Below are 23,331 nucleotides of genomic sequence, written 5' to 3'. Positions count from 1 at the left end.
AAATCGAACCCGAAAAGACTCGATCCAACTTGAATCAAGTCTCAAACTAAAATGACCCAATTCAAACTCGATTCGAATGACTCATTTACCACCTTTACTCATAATGTATATAATTTATATATTTTGTAAACGTGACAGGTGAAAAGCTTAGGGAAAGGTGTTTCAAATTATTATTGACCAACTGTGATAAAAGAAAGTAGTTCTAAGGGGTAGAGAATTAATTTACTAAAATAGTTGTGTTTGTTATAGTATCGATTAAAAGAAGTTTATTATTTTACCATTTTAAGATATATAGATCACTTAGGTGGTGTTTGTTTTCATTGTGTAAGCTCTTCAAACCACTTATGTCTGTGTCGCGCAGACCACGCGCAGACATTAGGCTTCGCAGACTGTTTGTTTTTTAGAAGACAGAAGCTCTTCAAACGTATGCGCGAGCTCTTCTTGGTGCAGACTTGGTTTTATGTCTTCAAATGTCTTCAAACCTCTTCAAGAATAATTATAAAATAAAGTTATTTATTAAAATAATTTAAAATAATTTAATAAGGTTATTTATTTTAAAATAATTTATTTTAAAATAATTTATTATAAAATAATTTATTTTAAAATAATTTATTATAAAATATGGATTGATTTATTTTAAAATAATTTATTTTAAATAATTTATTAGTATGAATTGATTTATTTTAAAATATAGATTGATTATTATTGTAGTTGTATAGATTGATTTATTTTAAATAATTATTAGTATAGATTGATTTACTTTAAAATATGATTGATTTATTTAAATAATTTATTAATATGGATTGATTTATTTTAAAATATGGATTGATTTATTTTAAATAATTTATTAGTATAGATTGATTTATTTTAAATAATTTATTTGTATGGATTGATTTATTTTAAAATATTGATTGATTTATTATTGTAGTTGTATTGATTGATTTATTTTAAATAATTTATTAGTATGAATTGATTTATTTTAAAATATGGATTGATTTATTTTAAATAATTTATTAATATGGATTGATTTATTTTAAAATATGGATTGATTTATTTTAAATAATTTATTAGTATAGATTGATTTATTTTAAATAATTTATTTGTATGGATTGATTTATTTTAAAATATGGATTGATTTATTTTAAATAATTTATTAGTATGAATTGATTTATTTTAAAATATAGATTGATTTATTTTAAATAATTTATTAGTATAGATTGATTTATTTTAAATAATTTATTTGTATGGATTGATTTATTTTAAAATATAGATTGATTTATTATTGTAGTTGTATAGATTGATTTATTTTAAATAATTTATTAGTATGAATTGATTTATTTTAAAATATGGATTGTTTTATTTTAAATAATTTATTATTTTAGTTGTATAGATTATTTAAATTTCAATATTGTAAAACTAAAATTATTTAAATCTCAGTATAGCAAAACTCTTTTAAGTTTAAAAAATCAATTTATTTATATTTCAGTTCATTTTAACAGTCTGCAGACGTTAAAAAATAAACAATATTCTTCTTGCAGATTACATACTTTTAAAACTAATAAATAAATTTCCTAATACGATAAATAAATCAATTTTTTTCTCATAACATTATCTAATAATTTTTGCCCATATAATTGTAAAAAAAAAAAATTGAAACTATCCTCTAGCCATTGACCCAGGATTTAGTTAGCTCAGACCAGGTAGGAGTCACCAGATCAGACTCTATCCATTTTTCAGCTGTCTTTAGCTGACAGATAGCTTAACACGCGCCACTCAACCTAAAATCCGCAACTGCACATTGTAGTTCACGCCATTAATAACAAAAAAGATTCCATCATGCTTTCCTCAGTCTCACCATTTCCCCATGCCATATCTGCCTCTTCTGTGCCTTCGTCTCGCTTTACCAGGTTTCCTCGTCTCTTTTCTCCTTCTTTTTCTTTCACTCCATGCTTTTTTCTTTCTTCGATCACTCCATGCTTTTTTCTTTCTTCGATCACTCCATGCTTAATAAACAAACAATCGCACTTGGTAAACGAAAATTTTCAGGCCCCAAATGTCATCCGAATCGCTTCCACCTCTTCCCCAACACCGCACCGTTGTACGTTTCCTCTTTTTCACTTTGCATCTATTTATTTTGTTTTAACCATTAGCATACAATTTGGACTATGTTTTAGCTTTGTTCCACATAATCAACAGCTAGGATGCGGGCAAGTATCGGTTGATTTCTTGGCCACTGTAGCTTCTTTCCCTAACCCAGACGACAAAATCAGGAGCACTAGCTTAAAGGTTCTTTATTTTTTTCAATCTTCAGTTTCTTTGTAGGCATTGACTATTATTAGTTGATAAATTTGGCATTTGTTTTCTCAGGTTCAAGGAGGTGGGAATGCCGGAAATGCCTTAACTTGTGCTGCTCGTTTGGGATTAAACCCACGGTTAATTTCTAAGGTCTTACATATCTTTGCACTTTCTTTCTTTCCTTCGTTCTCTATTTACTTCACTCACTGTAAAACTCGAGTTACTCGACAATTGACTGTGAGATAAAACGTTGTTGCATTATAATTTATATGGTTATTAGGTTGCCAATGATTCTCAAGGCAAGGGTGTATTGGAGGAGCTTGAAGCTGATGGAGTCAACACTTCCTTCTTTATTGTGAGTCTTTTTTGAAATCATTTATGCTTCACACTTATTGGAGATGTCTTATCCTGCAATCATCATTGTTCTTAACTTGATTGGTTTTAAAAGCTTATTTGCCTTGAAGATTTGTTTCATTGGTATTGTTTAATATTTTTGGGCCTGTTTGATTCTAGAACCAGATTTTACTTAAATATAAGTAGTTCATTTGAATATGTGATCTTACCTTCCTCAACCTCCAAGTTAAGAGGCAATAAAATAACTTAGGAACTCAGGCTACCAACATTATGGCAGGACCAACCTGTGAATAAATGTGTTTATCATGTTTAGTTTGGGATTACATGTACATCTCATCATCTATGGACTATTTCCAGGTCAATCAAGCATAACTTTGTTATTTCCTAGGTTCATATGCACATTTTTTTGGCTGCTTAAATTTTAAAATGAGACATCTTTTATCGGATTATATGCCATACATGAGACTTGCCACATTTATTATAGTATACATCTTCCCTTACATGTTGCATTTCAACCTGAATTCTCTCCCCTTCCGACTTAATTTTGTTGCTTTCAGGTTTCTGAGCAGGGTAACTCACCATTTACTTATGTAATCGTTGACAACCAAACGTGAGCACTTTCATTGAGATGGCTGTGAAATTCTGTATTTTCCAATGTCCTATCCTTATTCTCCTATCCCCATTGTTGAATAATATATTATCCTTTCCGTAAGCAGTGTGTCTCTTCACAAACCCCTCTTTGGGTGCAGAAGGAAGCTGCAATCATATCCTCGTAACAAGAATGGAAATAAAGTTGTTGCTTATGTTACAAAAATGAACTTAGAAATAAGGATGTTTGCTGATTGGTTTAATTCAGCCAAAACTCATATTATGTTAAAATCAATCTCCATGGTTAGAGGCGAATACTCATCTATCAGTTAATAATTTCAGAAAAAGCCGTACTTGTATCCACACCCCTGGTTATCCACCCTTGATACCAGAGGAGCTGTCTCATTCAAATTTATTATCTGCACTAGATGGGGCAAATTTGGTCTACTTTGATGGAAGACACCCTGAGACCGCTTTACTTGTTGCAAAAGAGGTAATTATTTTTCTTGTTCTGCTTATAGTATCAATGTAGAATAATGAAAACAAGAGCTTTTGTATTGGTGGAAGATGATTTAATCTAAATCCATGTATCTCCAATTTCCTAAACTTTTATAACTCATCTTTTACAATGATTATCTTGGTTCCTTTATTGAAAAACTATCAGAAGCAAAGAATTTGCTTTTGCTAACTGTTAGGCTACTCACAGGCTTGTGAGCAGCTGGTGTTCTGATTGAACGCTTCTAATCGGACTAATTCCATTTGAACTTCATTATTTTATGTTCTGTGATATGCTTCGGCTTCGGCATATGGCATAGTTGATATTGGCAGTTTCCCTTTGTAATTGCTAAAATACTATGGTCTTCCTTTACATTCCTTGTCAAGATTAATATCAACCAATAGCAAGTCAATAGCATTTTTTGGCTATTTCCAGTGCAGGCTGCTCGCAAGAATATACCAATATTAGTCGAGGCAGAAAGGAAAAGGGAAGGTTTAGATGATCTTCTGGAATCTGCTACTTATGTAGTATGCTCTGCAAAGTTTCCACAGGTAAGTTGATCTTGCATCATTATATGTTTCTTTTAAATAGAGCATTCTATTTCTTGAACATTGTCTTCCTCACCATTTCTTTTGGCATTGCAACTTTTAGCCATTGGCCATGCTTTTCTGCTTACAATATCCCTGTTAACTTTTCTTTGGTCAAAGTTGTATTGGGTTTAGCGTCTGTTCAAATAAGTGTTTGTCAAAAATATATAGTACGACTTAAATTTGTTTCAGTTTTGAACTTGGTGTTTTAAATATTTTGTTTGTACTGCTTCTTTTAATGTTTAGTTCAACATTGTGGATGAAATTTGTTAAATTATTTCATCCAATGAAACAGGCGTGGACAGAAGCTCCGTCTGTTCCAAGTGCGCTTATTTTCATGCTTCTGAGGTTGCCAAAATTAAAATTTGTGATTGTAACATTGGGTGAAGATGGATGCATAATGCTAGAAAGAAGTGTAAATGGTGGGTGTAGTTGTGTTGTTGCAGAATGTCACTTAAACCAGAACTACAAAACATGGTTGGAACGAAAAAAATCATTTTTTTACAGGTTTTAGTTCCATATTATGTTTGCAGGTGGTTCTGATGCTGAAGAAATGGATGTTCACGGTTTATTGGAATCATTAAAGCAGAGAAAAGATGACAACAAGACCATCCCAACATGCATTTCATCAGTAATAACACGCAAAACAGAGGACTTTATGACTTATGCGTTGACCTTAGGACTTATGTTAGTCTGTGAACGACGTGAGCATTTTTCTTTTAATTTGAAAACTTTGCTTTCCCGGTCTTTGTAGGTGGCAACCAAATTGAATTCAAGTGGGATAGGGACTCTGACTGGTCGGTTATTTGTGGGAACATCTGAGAAGATACCACCTTCGGAACTTGTCGACACAACCGGAGCTGGAGATGCATTTATCGGAGCAGTACTATATGGTACATTTAACCATTTCAAGTTTCAATTTAATTTATGTCCATCTTTTGTCTTCTAAAGATTGACATTAATTATGATTAATATTCCTGAAACTTGCTACAACTAGGTATGAAAGACTTTCGTATTATTCTCTAGGTTCTCATATTTTTCTTGGAATCAATGATATCTTGTTCCAAAGGCGTATATCTAGCAACATTTTCTTACAGTGCAGGTAACAACACTGAAGTGTGACGTGCACCAAAATCACCGAGTGCATTTTCCGCACTCAATTAACGTCATATAATTGTGACTGTCATATACAATGGCATTGTATGCTCTAGTTTTCTACCTTATGATTTTGATTCAGCCATTATGAAGTCGATGTTGACCATTCATTTTTGTTGTTTTTAGCTGTGTGTGCAGGCATGCCACCGGAGAAGATGTTGCCATTTGCAGCTCAAGTGGTAATCGGATTTTAGCTTTGTAAAGGGGTTGCCATTTGATTGCTGTGAGAAGTTTTTCCTAAGCTAATGTGATTCTCTTTGCAGGCTGCAATTGGCTGTAGAGCTTTAGGCGCCCGAGCTGGTCTTCCGCTCCGCACAGACCCTCGCCTTGCTGGATTTTCATAACACGTTTCTGCAAGGCAGCAGTGTAATATTGTAGCTTTGCCCCCCGGAATTTTCTTAATTTCATTTCACAAACAGGAAACCAAATAGAAAGGATTCTCTTTGCAAACATTAATTTGTTACTGTTTCAGAATGTTTTATTTTTAAGTTACAACTGCAACATAATCACAAGTAAAAATCATTCTTATAGCCACTCGATTGAGTGTTAGATCGTTTGGCACTGTTTCCCTTGTCACAAACAAGGGGGATATGGATAGGGATAGCAATGGGATGGTCGGGTTTTGATTAACCCGATCTGAGAAGCATATTATCTTCATTCGAATCTGATACATTGATCCTATCTGAGAAGCATATTATCTTCATTCGAATCTGCCACATTGATCCTATCGAGTTAAGTTGGAACACATCAAATTTGAATTTAGGTCATGTGTCAAATTGCTAGACATGGAAATTTGAGTTCAGATCAAATCGCTAGACATGGGTGTGAAGAATCAGGAAGTTTAGGTATTATATTGAAATTGAGTTAATTATTACACATATCTTCAAATTATGATTTTTATTTTAAATTAGTCTACAATTTTTGGATGTTCTCAATTTTGTCCTAAATTATGACTTATTTTAAATTATTCCTTAAATTTTTGAATATTTCAATTTTATTATCAAATTATGACTTGACTCACTCGTTTTAAGTTGATATTTATACTTGTAAACGTTTTAGTTTTATTTGAAACTATCATTATCAAGGAGGAAGAATGAAAGAGAAATAAAAGAAGTAATAACCATTGTTTGAAAAAAAGAGGAGGGGGGGGGAGAATATATGGGTTTGGCAATTCATGTGATATCCTCATGGAATATGCGTAACAGTCTCACAGCTTTGGGGGAGTTCAGCATTTCAGTTGGTCCATACAAATGAGAAGGGCTGAAGCCATCAAGACAGTTTCACATGACCATAACTTGGACCACGGCTCCGTTTGGTTTACATGATTTTGAAGTGGTAGGCTCGAGGCTGGACCACCCTTTGCTATCAATTGAATCCCCCACCGTGATTTTCATGGTCCAATCGAAATTTCCAGCAGCCCGCTCGTACAGCTGCCAATGGTAGTTCTGGCATGGATTAAGTGGATCCTATGCCGACATATGATTTTATATTATGAAATAAATTTATAAAATTTTAAAAGAAAATGAATTTATAAATTTTAGACAGATATAAATATATTTTCAATAGAATATATAAAAATTTAAAATTTTATAAAAGGCGACCGTCATCGCCCATTCCCTCTATCTATCCCTTTCTCTGTCCGTTAAGTGATAAACTTCGAGCCCACCTCTAGTTATAGGTTGGTCCAAGGCTTTTATAATCCTACTCTCGCAGTCCAACTCTACCTGCTGCAGTTGGTGAGTATTTATTAGACACAAATCCATGTCAATATGCCATTCAACAATACATGTATATATATAGCCACGGAATTAGGCTTAAATAATAAAAATTTAAATTATTTAATTTTAAACCTATTTGAATTTAAAAAATATATAATTCAAAATTTAAAGTGATAAAATTTCATTAAATTTAATCGAATCTAAACTCGTGATGTAGAGATCAAATATCCATCCTAATGAAAACTAAAAATATACACATTTGAATGCATTTATCTTATAAAACAAATTCCACAACTGAGTTGGGTTTATAAAAATTCCAAAACTTTGAGAAATATTTTAAATTCCATAAATAAAAGGAGATGGAGCCAAATTAAGAGTGAGTCATCTGGGTTGTCACATGGCGCTCGCCATGATTTCCTTTTTCAGATCGTCCCATTCCTTACAGTGTTGATGTGTATGTATGTATGTATGTATGTATGTATGTATGTATGTATGTATGTATGTATGTATGTATATATACATCACAAACCCTGATTTGACTTATCATCCATATGATTAGTTAGTTGGAGTTTTCATGTCAATTCATATATCTCCGTATTAATTCAAATAATATATAAATAATATCATCAAATGAAAAGAATTTAAAATTATTGAAAAATGAGCTGAATTTATTATTCATGCATAGTAGTTCATGACAACAAATTGAATTAAAATTATTAAATTAAAAAATATAATCCTACTAAATATATTAATATTATAACAAGTGTATTTCATTTTTTAAAAATAAAAACAAATAAATATGATAGTTGATAAATTTAAGAGTAAAGTACATAAATGGTTATGATTAGAGATTGTTATTTTATTGAGTCATCCGACTATTAAAACTTATAAAATAGTCTTCGATTATAAGGTGTTATTTTGTTGAGTCATCCGGTTATTAAAAGTTATAAAGTGGTCACCTAACTATTCGTATGTTCCACATTCGTCTTTTTTCACTAACAAATTGACTGTCGTCGAGTCAATGCTTGAAATATTATATTGTTGAATTAATGCTTGAAAGCAACAACGGTTCCAGTAGACATCATTAATATATGATTTTATCATAACCTAATTACCAGGTTAATGTCTAGCTCATACGTCTATCAAATTTTTAATAGAAAAAAATCAAGTTTGAAATATATGAATATTTGGGTGATAATTTTGTAACTTTTAATAGTCGACGGCTTAACAAAACAACGAGCTATGGTTAAGGAATCAATTTATAATTTTTAATAATCGGAATACTCAATAAAGTAGCGCTCTATAGTCAGATACCATTTGTATACTTTACCCTAAATTTAAATGATTTAAGTCTCAAGACCAAAAGGGAAACGGTATCTTTCATGCTATATTCTTCGCTGCAGTATGAGACAACAAAAATCATGTAAAATTAAACATGTCTGAAAACACAGAGATCTCTCTTGTATATTATACCGTTCCTTGTTGTAACCACCCAAGAAAAAATAAAGCACTATTTGACAAAACCTATGATGTCACAACTACAAATGAACATACATTTTCGAGCGTCTTTCACAAACCCCATTTTCCTAAAAGATTTTGTTGGAAAATATATTCCAAATAGTAATTAAATTAGTACTGGAATTCTATAGTATTTTTTTTCTTTAAATCTAGGATACGTATAAGGAAGCATGTTCAAAGATAACTCTCAATATCTCGACATTGAATACTCACAATAATTCATTTACTACATAAGCCACTTGGTTCGTGCTATTATTTTGTTTGTAGTTTAGGTGTAAGAGAATCGGCGAGTCATATGGCATAAAACATAGACAAAGTTTTCCTATTACATATTATCTTCTAAATCTTTCTAAGCTTCTTATTCCTCCTTTTAATAATTAAATAACTTAAAAGTTGAAAAAACATTTTTTAATGTGCTCATATAGATTTGTTGATAAGATTTGTTTTGTTATTGTTTAGATGAGAATTTGTTATATTTTCTTACAATTCTCTCATATTACCATGTGTCCCTGTATCCTTTTTACTTTGCAATTTGTAATTAATATAATAATAAATTCAATATTTAATCTAATTGATTTTTATTGATCTATATTTTTGTAATTAATTGATTTTTCAATCTTCTAAATTGATCATTTTAAAAAATCGAATCATTATGTTTTCAATATTCGAAGTATTTTAATTAGATAAAACAAATTGATTTTTATTTGAAAGATTTAAACTAAATTTTAATTAGAAAAATAAAATAAAATAAACCAATTATTATAGATATTGAGAATTGAATTTATTATTACATGTTTGTAATTTCTTTGAAATAACCTGTATAATTTATTACCTGCACTAACTGCAATGATGAGATGGATAAATTCCTTAAAGTCAGACACCCTTCGATTTCATTAACATTCTCTTGTTTAAAAAATAATTAGCTAAGACCAAACCCAAAATTATAAGCTCGTTTATAATAATAATAATTTTATTATTTGCTTTTGCAACTTACCAACTAAAAGGCTTCATGTTATTTTCCTTTATATATTTTGTTAGATTTTTAAATTTCATTCAACTTTCATGTTATTTAAATTTCATTTATATATTAATAATTTTATAATTTATTCAAATTATATTTATAATAATTTTATTACAATTTCATTCAAATTAGATTTATAATAATAATTTTAATATAAATTTCATGTTATATAAATTTCATTTATACAATGTGACGTTACTCTACCGATTAGAAAATAATTTATTCATGAAGGTCATGAGAATTGAACCCGTAACTATTTAGAAAATTATTAAAACTTTTTTTTAAATAATTTGTTTTATAAGCTTAGAGTTCAATTCCGAGGATATTAAAAAACAAATTATTTTTTAGGTCATGTGTTCAATTTTCATGATTTTTAAAAATTAATAGAGTTAATATCATGTTAACAAAATGATCAAAATAGAATGATATTGATAGTTCGAGAATTGATAAAAATATTTTAAAATAGGATCATAATTTGAGAACTGATATAAAATATTTTAAAAAGTTTGAATTAATTTAAAATAAGGTCATAGGGGATATATTGTACAATTATCTGGAATAAAAATTATATTTTCAAAGTTCGTATTCCCCGAAACACCGAGCCTTGTGCTTAGTGAAGTTAGCATTGGCAAGTGAGGTTTCAGCTGCAATATATAAGCGCGTACGGTGGTGATGAGAAGCCAGTTCAGAGTTGAGCGATGTGTAATTTTATATGCCAACTAGATTTTGCCTTTCTTGAACTTCTCATTACGCGTGATCAAAACCATAATCATAGATTTGAGCAAATATAGCCTTTTGGGGTTATAGTTTACAATTCTGATTAATTATTAATAGGGTTGGCATCATATCTTTTATGTTATAATTTACAATTCTGATTCGTGGAATCACAAAATCCTCTAAACTACTCGTGTTGTATTATAATAAGGGTAAATTATAAATTTTATCACTCAACTTTCTTCTCACTTCGGTCATTAAAGATTAAAAAAAAATTAATTTACTCATTGAACTTTTAAATTTTCCCATATTTTAGTCACTCTGTTGTTAAATACTTAACTACATTATGAGTATACATTTTTCTTTTAAAAATTATGAAAGGACTCCCAAACTCTCTTCATGTTTTTGGTAATAAAACACATGATTTCATATTCATTTTGATTTCTTAACGATGAAATATTCTTCCAAAACTCAACGGTGGGGAAGTGGGGAAGTGGTGAAGGAGGAAGCAATTTGTATATTTTGATTCTATGTTAATTGAATGATGGATATTATAGATCAAAGTGATTTAGGATTTTATGAGATTTGGATTTAGGGCTGAGTTTCTTGAGTTTTAAGGTGGTTTTGAGAAAATGTAAACTGATAGAGTGATATGAAACGATGAGGAGAGTTCGCTTGTATCTTGAGTGTTGAGAGAAAACATCGAAGAATGATAATTGCAGCGTTGACGTGACATAGGGATGAAGCTGTAAAACGTTGGAGGAATAAAATAAAATAAAAACGGGAAAATGACATGGAAGACACATGGATTCCATGTTAATAAAAAAACAAAGTTTAACAAGTAAATTGAAAAAATTTAAACTTTAGTGATCAAAATACGAGTGAAAAAGAAAGTTGAATGATAAAATATAAAATTTAGCCTTATAATAAAGAAGTTGAAGAAGATGTATTGCATGAGTCATCACAATCTCTCTCATCCCTAGAAGTAGAGACGTTGGGGGTGGTGGAGCAATGCAAGGCTGTTGCATTTGGTGTTTTGGGGCATAGCAAAACTACACACATATCTCCATCAGATCAAGATATTCCGTATCATGCATGGGATGCGACTCACTGACTCTCCATGATTAAGTTTTCAAACCACTTTTTATCTTTCTTTCCCATATTATGTAATGATACATATTCGGATTTGTTTTGATGCATTTGGAGGCTTGTTTTGTAGTTGTTATTTGTTTATATTAAATTGTCTTGAAGCTGCCCAATAATGAAATAGAGGTAAGTTGGAAATGATGTTAGTATATGGTTAATCTTAGAAACGCCAAACGTCCCACGTAGCTCTCAATCTTTTCATGAAAAGGAGAGACTTACATGGAATTCAAGGTCGACCTCAATGCCCATGCACATGCTTCCCTGCACTTCTCTCTCTTGCCCTTGCCAACTTTATATTCATGAAATAATATCATACAAAAATACTTTAACTTTGTATACGTATCTTTTAAGAAGAGGATAATAATTCATATTAAGTGGTATCAAAATAATCTTTTGACTGCTTAATTTCAATTTGATTGTCCCATTAACTGATATAGACGGAGTAGAAAAACGTAACGATCCTAACAAGGATGTTATGAGAAAATAGATGACATGTTTGAATGATTCTGAATATTGATATTAAACTCTAAACCCTATATTTAAGACCCAATACCTATAATGCTAAACCTTAGATAGGATAAATGACATCAATAAAACTCTAAAAATATGAAATAATAATCGTTATATATATATATATGTATAAATATAAAATATAATATAATACAGAAAAAATAACATGAAAACACATTATAACATATTTACCATCAAACTTTTCTTCTTGTTTACACGATCACAAAGTTGTACTTTTACAGGTCTATTCAAAGAAAGTGCACCTACAAAAAGAAACCCTAAAAAAAGGTAATAATCAGCGGCAAAAAGGCTTTGGTATTTCATAATTAGGGGAGGATGCAATGCGCGTTAAACAAGCATAGGGTTGCTGGCCTTCCACGTATCGTGTATGAAACTTTCGATATGAACCTCAACATCATCCTAGTACTTCGCAGATTATCTTTGCCATGCATAAAGAATATTCTCTCTTCACACTCTGCGCGTAAATATTTCTCTGGCTTCGTACCCCTTTTCTCTTTGTACGAAGTGCCTGATACGTAGATGGATAGAATTATTTTATAGTATACAAAATACGGAAATATAATTATTTGTTGAATTTAAATAAATAATATGTATGTTTATAATAAAACTAGTGATAGATTTATATTTTTTTAGGATGACCATAAATATATTAATTATATTATTATTTTTTGTTTGAGAGTAGACATATAAAATCTGAAGATGATAAATAATTAATTGAACGAAATTCGAATTCTAGTGTCCACCCTCAATTCTACTTGCGTCTGCCACTGAATAAGATCTAGTTACACTATGTAAAAAAATTTTGTTTTATAATAACGTAAGATCATTTGATGAAAAATAGATGGATAGTTAAGATACACAATTGAAAGCGATTAGATTTTTACAAGTAAAAAATGTATAATATGAATATATACGGTTTTAGTTTCTACTATCCATTTACATTCATACAATGGTCCTAGATTAATATAAAACTAAAGTTACATGATGTGGATGGATTATGTCCCTATATAATTCATAATGAATATTAGTAAGAATAAATAATTTTACTTATAATGTTAAAATTCACTATTAATGTTTGATAAAATAGTCTTTTTTTAAGCACTTTGACTTTTAACGTTTCATTTTGAGAAAAAATATCTTATGGTTGGATGAAAAATTATTAGTTGACTATCAGTTAATGTTTGTCACTGATATGATAATTCATATATGTCCAAAATTAAAAGACATATATCACATTATCACTTATATACACATGACATGTGATATATCATCAATTATATACATGTGTCATGTGACACATCTATTATAAATTTAATTATTATTAACTAAAATTTTAAACCTAATCATATCAACTATAAATTCATGATATTATATCCTTTAACTAATATTCCTTCTAAATGTGTCTTATTGGCCCTTTAAAAGTCAAAATTTTTAAATTTTGATCTTGATTATTCTAAATAATTCAATTTTATAAAATATATACTTAAAAACTAATTGATTTAAGATTTTTAAAATACAGTTGTATATTTTTATCAATAATAAAATTTAAATAATAATGTGCCAAAATTAAAAGATAACTAAAATAATAATAAATGACAGATTCAATGAGACAGAGGGAATATCTACATTTAATTCTTAATGTGAAAAAAATAAGTCAAATCAAGAGAATTAACCTTGTAATAAATTTGAACTCCGGTTTGCATAATAAAACAGATTTTTCTTATAAAAAAGAAAGAATAAAACCAACAATCAGTTAGTTTAGTAGGAAGATATATTAGATGTTCGAACTCTGACATTTGTGAATTGAGTAAATAGAAATGGGAACGTCATAACATGATAAGCCTTTGTAAAATTTAATTTAAATTAATCGATAAATAGATCTAATATCAATGATTAATTAAAATAATAGGAAAAAAAAAGGAGAAAAAAAAAGACATGAAAACTATATACATAGAGAGAATGTAAAACCAAAAGGGGTCGAAGAAATGACGAAAAGGGTGGAAGTGGGAGACGGTTGGCAGAATGGGCGTACAAGTTTATATGGGTCGAAACAGCCTTGAAGTCGCAATCGCAAGATGTGGGGGCGATGTGGGATTGTGACACTACCGAGGCCACCGCCCTTATTCCACTCCACGTGGGAGCATCGTCTCCTTCCTACTCACCACCCTTCTCTTTGCTTCTTTGGCTTCCATTCCCTTTATTTATTATTCCCCATTTTATTTCATTGAAAAAAATCAATTCTATATTCGTTTAGCTTCCGTTAAGTGGGGTCCTTAGAATCAGATGAGGATGTTGGGTCATTTTCTTTGTTTCCTAATTCTCCTTCTAATCTCTTTCCTTCATCTCTGGTTTAACTGATTTTTATCTAAACTGGGTAAAATCATAGTTTTAATCCCTTCGGTATGCATAAATTCAAGATTTAGTCCACATACAATTTATTATATAACTTTTTCTTATCTTGGCTTGGATGCATGAAGCTTTCAAACTTCGAAAAAAATCAATTAATTTTCTTTCTTTCTTTTTACTTAAAATGAGAAATTAAATTAATTAACCACTGAAACGGAAAAACCTAAAAATCATGAGCTTAATTAATAGTTTTTAACAAGTTTGAGGACTTTATGGACCCGTGAATCGATTTTAAATATATCCATTTCGATGCATGAAATCTACGAGCACATTCGATGTTGGACAATCAGAAACCTTCAAACTCTACCTTCTCAATGCCAACCAACTCTTCTCTCCTCCTAATACTTTCTAAAAACAATAACATTATGGAAAGGGTCAAATTTTGATTCTGGTCCTTATACCATGCCAAAGTTTGAAATTTAGAACCTGTCTGATAATTCATTCGATATTTTTTTCACCTATATTATCTTTCAAGCACGAACCAACTAACCTTAGTGGTTAAAGAAATCGTTGTTGTTCCTAGAGGTCATGTGTTCAAGCACCAGCGACTGCAAGGGTGATTGAACATTCATTGTCAAATGGTTGAGAATACTTAGAACATATACTATTTTGTAATCACATTTATCTTAATAAAAAATATTATCTTTCAAAAATTATATTTATCAAACAATTTAATTATATCCAATACTTAGTTTTAATAAAAATACCAAACATATTTATAATTTAAATTCAACACTTTAATTTTTCCAATTAATCAAACAACACTTTAGTCTTATATATTTTAATTTGGTATATTTTGATCATTTATTTTTATAATATAATTAGTTAGTCTAAATAGTTAAACAAAATTTTTATTCTCGTTAAAATACTGATATAAACAAAATTATTTTTATAATATCTAAATAACATAAATATTCTTTTTTTAACGGTTTAATCTGTTCATAAGTTTTCTTACCTTTGACAACATGCTCTAAAAACAAAACTGCTCGAACTCAAAGATAACAACACTCTCTTCAATTATTGAGACTACTCTCATAATTAATCTTAAATTTACAAGTATAATATATGATTTTCTATTAAATATTTCATAAAACAACAAAAGTTAGCAATTGGCTTATGATTTGGAATTGACCCTGTTCAATTTGCATCATTATTAAATATTGTAATCACATGGACCTTTTACACCATTTTATCCCTATTTAAACCCCTCCTCTCTCCAAACCAACAACATCCAATTCTCTTCGCAACAAAGCATCTTTCTTCATTTCTCTCTTTCAAACTCCAGTTTGTGTTCATCAAAATTCAAAAACAAACACCAAACCAAGAAATTTCAGAGTTCTTTTTTCGACAATGGATCAGAGCTTGTTTCGCGATCTTCTTGACCAGGATCAAGATATGTCTGAACGTAAATGGACTTTGGTCAATGGTCCGGTTATAGTTGGTGCTGGACCATCGGGGCTAGCCACTGCTGCTTGCCTAAGAGAGCAAGGGGTGCCCTTTGTTGTGCTTGAACGAGCTGAATGCATAGCTTCTTTGTGGCAAAAACGCACCTACGACAGGCTTAAGCTTCATCTTCCAAAACAATTCTGTCAACTCCCTAAACTACCTTTCCCTGAGGATTTCCCCGAGTACCCCACAAAGAAGCAGTTCGTTGAATACCTTGAATCATATGCTAAGCATTTTGATATCAACCCAAAGTTCAACGAGTGTGTGCAGTCAGCTAGTTACGATGAAACCAGTGGTTTCTGGAGGGTCAAGACCGTGTCGAACAAGGCCGAGTTCGAGTACATTTGCCGCTGGCTGGTGGTGGCCACCGGAGAAAACGCCGAGTGCGTCGTGCCGGATATCGAAGGACTGACTGAGTTTGGTGGTGAAGTTATCCATGCTTGTGAATACAAGTCCGGGGAAAAATTCGAGGGACAAAAAGTACTCGTCGTCGGCTGTGGCAACTCCGGCATGGAACTTTCTCTTGATCTTTGTAACCACAATGCTTCACCATCAATGGTGGTTCGCAGCTCGGTGAGTCATTAAAAATTTAAAGCATGCAGTACATGAATATGACAATGGAGATTAAATTCTAATGTTCTGTTTTTTTTTTATTACAGGTTCATGTATTGCCAAGAGAAGTTTTCGGGAAATCGACATTCGAAATAGCTGTTTCAATGATGAAATGGCTGCCCCTTTGGCTCGTTGACAAGGTGATGTTGATTTTAGCTTATTTGGTGCTTGGAAACGTTGAGAAATGCGGGTTTAAACGGCCATCAATGGGTCCATTGGAGCTCAAGAACACAAAAGGGAAGACCCCTGTATTGGACATTGGTGCATTGGAGAAAATCAAATCAGGTGACATCAAAGTTGTTCCCGGAATCAAGCGTTTCTCGTATAAACAAGTCGAGCTCGTTAACGGCGAGAGGCTCGACATCGACTCGGTGGTATTGGCAACCGGATACCGCAGCAATGTTCCTTCATGGCTGCTGGAAGGTGAATTCTTTTGCAAGAATGGGTTCCCAAAGGCTCCATTCCCACATGGGTGGAAAGGGAATGGTGGATTATATGCAGTTGGGTTCACAAGGAGAGGGCTCTCTGGTGCTGCCTCAGATGCCATTAGGATTGCACAATATATTGGAAAGCTATGGAAGGATGAAACTAAGCAACACAAAAAGCTTGCCATTGCTTGCCAGAGAAGATGCATTTCACAGTTCTAAAATCTTAATCCTCAGTGCCAAAAAAAAAGGTGAAAATATTGTAAAACACCCAAAACAAAACAGGTAGCACAGGCTGACAGAGCCCCTCCAAAGGCCCAAGTTTTGATTCCTTTGGGCATTTTGTACACTGAGGATGATGAGGCTTTCCAATTTTCTTTTCTTTTTCTTTTTGTATAGTTGTAGTTTATTAACAAAGTTAAATGATACAGTTTCCTTTTTCTGTTCCATCAATGGGCTGCCTTTTGTTTTCAAGGTTGGTTTGATACATGAATCTGTTTCCTCCAAAAGTATTTTACAGAAAATCCATTTTTTATCGACAATTTCTCTCTCTTTCACAAATTAAGTTCTACTTTCATGGGAAAAAATAGAATGTTCACTCAGAATTGAGTATTTAATCGAGTCAGGTTAAATGAAGAAAATTCGAGTTAGTCTAGTTAAAGAATACTATTTTATCACTGGAACTTTATTTTAAATATTTTTGAGTTGAATCTTGTTTATAAAATTTGAATTGAATCAAATATATTTATTCAGGTTTATGTTCAAATTGTATAATGTTATGATATTGATTGGTTCCAATTTAAACGGTTTGTATCCATATATGATAAACACATATTTATTTATATATTTTTTTTCACATGTGTCAGTCACATACATTGATAATGTTATTTAATAAATCAAATATTATCTCAAATTATATAATTTATTTTTCTAAAGAAGTGATTTTTATGACAATATTGATAGGTGTATGAAGGAGTAAAAAAATTGACAGGAATTTTTTTTACAGAGAGTTATAATTAAAAAAATAAATTGAATAAAATAAAAAACTAAGAGACTAAATTATAAAAAAAAGTTATTGTTCATAAAGAGAAATTAAAGTTACGCATGTATCCTACAATTGTTGATGAATATGTGGTTCAAAATTTATTAAAATTGATCTTAAAATAAAGGATAAAAGACATAAGAGAACTAAAGACCAAATCACAAAATAAGAGAATTAGAGACCAAACCCCAAACTTAATAAATAAAATTTTCACGCATGTACCAACTGAATTAAGTTTAAGATCACAATATTTTACGTAACAACCGTCTTGCGAGTTACATGGTATATATGCTTAAAAATAACCATCAAACAAGCTCTAAAATCAAGGAAAGGGCCCAATTGATTCAATGATTTTACAGATTATGAAAGTTGTCCATGAGGGGTGGTAGGTCACATACTCACATGATCATGAGGAACGATGGAACTTAACTCAGATCCCACCACCACCTTGTTCTCTCATTTTGTCAAATTTACACTAAGATGTTTTCTGTAAAGCATCAAGAACCGAGAACAATTCCAATATATTTCACGGAGGCTCCGACCGATTCAAATCATAAACTGGTTAGATTGACTCGAGCGATATGCAATGAGCATCTTTACCACCAACGTATAAGCCATGACCATGGGGCTTTTCTGTTCACATTCCCCAGATAGAACATAGAGACAGCCTGCACTGGTTTTCAAAGACAGTGATTCAGATATTACAACAGGGAGCTTTGAATTCCCTTACACAGCAGCAACTGATCAGTTTCTTGTTGCTCTTAAGACATGTCTTTTGCCAGCTTATCTACATGTTTCTTCCATGCCCCTATGATTTGGACATCACTGATAACCATAGCAGTATGCATGTTTCTAGTCCCTTATAACTTGGACATCACAGTTAAACAATACTGAAATTAAACACATGGGATTGCTATCATTTTCCCTTGCCAAAATGGCACAGTCCTTCTGCAAAGGGACCCGTCATTTTTCTATCTTGTGCAATATCATGATCTGTAAGTCAGAACTTGTTTTGTTCTTTCACATGGTTGGGTCGACTCGAGACTCCGGCAGAGTGGACCGGAGCGAAGCAACAGATCACATGCAATGGCATTGGCATTGAATTCGTCACACTTCTCCGGTTGTTTGTTCTTTGATATCATAGACCAATGTTCGAGTCTTGTGTCATTTTTACCGTCCCAAATGACTCGAGGATGTTGTTCCTAGTCCTACCAGCCCAAGTCTTTAGAAACTCTTTTGAGTACTTCTCAATACACTATTGGAATCCATTGCTAAATTATGGGATGATAGTGATATATGACTCCATGTTTGCTTACTGGCCTTGGCCAAGTTGATTATCTGAGACTCAGTCGTTGAATGCAATGACGATGAATCATGCAAATTTAGAAAGTTTGGTATATAATTTCTGCTTATGTAATTATAGGGTCTGAGAATGCAGCGGCAGTGGAGGTATTAACAGAGGAGGAGAATGATGCTAATTCATTGACGGTAGTCTAAACCTTATTTAATACAAGATTTCAAATAATAAAAGAATTCTCGTTGAACATTGCTGTAAATTGGTAGCTGTTTGTTTGTTGCAATATAATTCAAATTCATCGAAATAAAAGAATTCTCTAATCAAGTAGTGACACATGTTAATAACGAAACATGTCACAATCATGTATTAATATGTGTCACCTCCTGATTGACTGAAGGATTAGATCATTGAATTAAATTAAAATTAAAATCAAATTAATAAAATGTATAAATATTAATGATTAAATGTGTAATAATACTTTTTTTAATTATCACATCAATACTCACATTAAATGTTAACAAAAGATAACTTAATTACATAATTTAAATAGTTATATGAACTGATTGACAAAATTAAAAATCAATAATTAAAATAGAAATTAACCATAACTAAATGATCGTTTGTGTACTTGAGTTTTATATTGTATGATGAAACGTACAAGTTCAGAGCCCATTTAAGGCTCAACTTTTTCATTTGCAAGCAAACAACCAAACCCAGCCCACAATCCGGAACAATAAGAGCGAAACAAATGAGTAAAATTCCAAAAATAGCTGCTTAAAAACAAGAGATCAACGATCAAAATCTCAACAAGCAAACGAACAAATAACCAGAAATCAATACCATGGCAATTACATCCCATCTTGCAAAGCTGCGCTATGTTTCTCTAGACCGTCCTGGATCCTTCTCACACCCTCCAGGCTCCATGCAACGAATTTCTTCATATTCAAAGCGGCAGAGCTTCGACATCAACCAGCTTGAGCTTGGGCTGCAATGGGTCGACGAAGTAATGCAAACCCATGTTGGTCCGGAGCATGGCTTCCTCATTTGGGTCCAGTCTCGAGGAGAGTGTTAAGAAGACCGTGTATAGTAACCCAGTTGTTGTTTACTCCAAGACTTGGTGCTCGTGGGTTCAAATCTCATTCTCCTAATTTTTCATTTTCTTTTTGTTGTTGGAAAATTTAAATAATTTTGGTGATTTGTTGTGTGAATCGGACTTTTTATAGAGAGATTTGAGATGGTTTCCCCCCTCCCCCCTTGTTTGCAGGTATTCTTCGGAGGCGAAATCATTGCTCAAGAAACTTGGTGTGGAGCCTTTGGTTATTGAATTGGATGAATTGGGTTAGTCTTTGTTTCAGAACTTTTTTTTTAACGTTTATGCTATGAAGTTTATTTATTTTCCTTAGGCTACTACTCAATATTGTAAAATGTTTAGAGATACTATAGGGAAGGAAGCATGATTTTACGATAGGGGCAAATTTTACAAATTTTACGGAGTCAAAAATAGATTATGAATAGAAGATATAAAGAAAATACCTAAATTACATATACCGATATTTGGTTATCACCATACCTACCCTTACATCAATTAAGTCAAAGGAAAGGTGTTTCCTTTCTGGCACCTAGAGGCTCACCTTTTTCACCCAAATGTGTACCTCCTTTGGTTCAAATTGAGGGAGGTGCACTTCGTTGACAATGCTTCGAGGGTATGTGAGTATCCAGAAGACAATTTCTTTGATGCCAGGAAACGTCTAGATCCCGGCCATTATAGATACTATTTGACTTTCTTGTTATTTTGGTTTACTTTGACCATTTCTTTTTGTAACTTTATTGGATTAATTGATGAAAAATGAGTGCTTTTTGGTATCTTGCTGAACTATTATTCTTAGCAGAAACACAATCTTTGCTTCTTGGCTTTGTCAAGTTGATTGATAAAATTGAGAGTGAGATGTTGAATGTAATGAGGACGAGTCTTGCAAATTTTGAAAGTATATTGGTATATTTTTTTGCTTAATCACAGAAACAAACAATGAAGAATGGAGATTTGAGGGAAACTAAGTTCACGGTATGCATGAAGTTATAATAAAATTTGAGTGCGTCTTGTAGTTCTTCAGTACGCTTCTACAACCCGTTTAAATAACGAAAGACTTGGATTCATAATCTCTTTTGGCTTTTTATTGTAACCTTGAAAATTTTAACCAATAAGATAACTAATCAGTTTAATAATTTTCAAGTCCCAGTGCTTTGAAATCATAACAGTAAGTCACGTTGATCGCATATCACCATGTGGTACTTTCACTTTGAAAAAATGATTGGGAAGCTGGAAACCGAGTTTATTTAGCACTTATCTTATTCAAAAGAACAGGATTTCTGGGTTGAAGTTTATGCCTTCTTTCTCCAAATATCTCAAATTGGACTGTGCAATCAGTTACTATTCTTCTTAATATTGATGTTGCGTATAGTAAAGAGTTCTATCTTTTTCAGGTGCCCAAGGGCCCCAAGTGCAGAAGTTGCTGGAGCGGCTTACTGGGCAACACACTGTCCCAAATGTTTTTATTGGTAAGTTTATTGAATTAGTTTTTACCTAACCAATATAGAACTCTGTTTGTAAAATGGTATGCATGGCTTATTGCTTTTATATGTATAAAATCCCTACCAATCCATTTATTATCTTTAATGTTTACCATTCTATGAAAGGATGAAGTATAAGGCTGTCTCCTCAGGTTGGTCTTTACAAACAGAATAGAAGTCTATCATAGTATAAATAATAAGAAAATCAGTATGAGCATCATGACTTGGCACTTGGCTTATCTGTTTTATTTATTTATTTTTGGAAATGTTGAACATGGAATAGTGAAACATGGTAGAAAGTAAGTTTTGTTAAAGTTCTAGCTAAAAGAATCATGTGTGAAAACGACTACCTTTTTTTTGGTTTTGATTCTAAAAGAAGTTGCAGTGACCGAAAAAATTTGTTGCTTTTGGTGCCTGCCATGTTATACTTTTGAACAACAACCTTAGGAGCTTTGTTTAAAGCGACCTGTTAGATAACTAATGCTCTAACCTTTATCTGCTTCACCCAGGGGGTAAACACATTGGTGGCTGTACAGGTATTAGTGCATTTTCTTCTCTTGAATGATACATTGGTGGCTGTACGGTTATTTTTGTTCCTTTTTCGTCTGAGTAACTTGGGTTTCCTTGGAGACATTGTTGTTTAATTTGGTTAAATGGATCTTCAGTTATCGTCAGTTTGTGTTCTATTGCAGATACTGTCAAACTACATCTTAAAGGAGAACTGCAATCTTCTGTCAGAAGCTATTGCTAAAAGGAAGGAAAACTAGCTCATTTGATATGATCCCGTGACCAACTTTGGATCCTTTTACAAAGGCATGCTATTTCCTATCTCTATAAGGGAAAGGTTTAATTCTATTACATTTATTAACTTCGAAACCGTTTAAGTTATTGTTTAAAAATCCCTCCATTTAAACTATACATATTAAAATTATGAAACTCTCATGTTATCTCATGTGAAACCATGTTTGATAATGTGACCTACTTCGTAACCGGTTGGATTTAGCGATTCATGAATTTCTGAAAAAGAAGAAATGAATAAAAAAAATAATGTTGCAGACAGCAAGTTTACAAGTTACCAGTACTTGGTAGCATTACTATTGTAAATGGAGACTTTTTAGAATTTATTGTGTTTAAAGATTACTTTTTTTCGTTCCTCATTCCGCATAAACAGGTAATAAGAAAAGAATTGACGAGGACTTCTCTTCCGATGACGGATATTGAGGTTAGGACGTCTGGAATGTAGGATAATAATGCATTATCATTGCCTTGTAGGATTGAAACCGGGAAATTTTTTAAGGTTCGAGGATGGTGTGATTTTATATGCTTTTAAGATGGTCACCATGCAAAGCTTGGTGCAAGTGGGAATGCTGTCATTATTGGCAACAGATGCCTCAATGTCACACATTGCAAAG

At 31.8% G+C, this 23,331-nt stretch overlaps 2 protein-coding genes and 1 pseudogene across 3 annotated transcripts; all 3 read left to right on the top strand.

Moving 5' to 3' along the window:
• Window positions 1–1,781: 1,781 nt before the first annotated feature.
• Window positions 1,782–5,897, top strand: LOC120127111 (sulfofructose kinase-like). Of its 2 annotated transcripts, XM_039145111.1 has the most exons (13): window positions 1,782–1,907; window positions 2,047–2,098; window positions 2,197–2,286; window positions 2,368–2,445; window positions 2,576–2,650; window positions 3,207–3,259; window positions 3,580–3,730; window positions 4,174–4,284; window positions 4,616–4,742; window positions 4,854–4,951; window positions 5,075–5,213; window positions 5,602–5,654; window positions 5,739–5,896. In XM_039145111.1, the coding sequence occupies exons 1-13, from the start codon at window positions 1,837–1,839 to the stop codon at window positions 5,817–5,819; spliced, it is 1,179 nt and encodes a 392-aa protein (XP_039001042.1). In that variant the 5' UTR covers window positions 1,782–1,836; the 3' UTR covers window positions 5,820–5,896. The 2 variants fall into 2 exon arrangements, with proteins under 2 accessions (XP_039001042.1, XP_039001041.1); XM_039145110.1 differs by lacking the exon at window positions 1,782–1,907 and having other exon boundaries at window positions 1,986–2,098; window positions 2,175–2,286; window positions 5,739–5,897.
• A 9,906-nt stretch (window positions 5,898–15,803) lies between these two features.
• LOC120127110 (probable indole-3-pyruvate monooxygenase YUCCA8) lies at window positions 15,804–17,408 on the top strand. The gene is made up of 2 exons (XM_039145109.1): window positions 15,804–16,548; window positions 16,635–17,408. Exons 1-2 carry the CDS (start codon window positions 15,880–15,882, stop codon window positions 17,232–17,234), a joined length of 1,269 nt encoding a protein of 422 aa, XP_039001040.1. The 5' UTR covers window positions 15,804–15,879; the 3' UTR covers window positions 17,235–17,408.
• A 2,629-nt stretch (window positions 17,409–20,037) lies between these two features.
• Window positions 20,038–23,027, top strand: LOC120127113 (annotated as a pseudogene).
• Window positions 23,028–23,331: the final 304 nt, after the last annotated feature.

Source organism: Hibiscus syriacus, unplaced genomic scaffold, assembly GCF_006381635.1.
Source record: "Hibiscus syriacus cultivar Baekdansim isolate YM2019G1 unplaced genomic scaffold, ASM638163v2 tig00110462_pilon, whole genome shotgun sequence".
Lineage (NCBI taxonomy): Eukaryota > Viridiplantae > Streptophyta > Magnoliopsida > Malvales > Malvaceae > Hibiscus > Hibiscus syriacus.
This window is presented reverse-complemented; position numbering and strand designations above follow the sequence as displayed.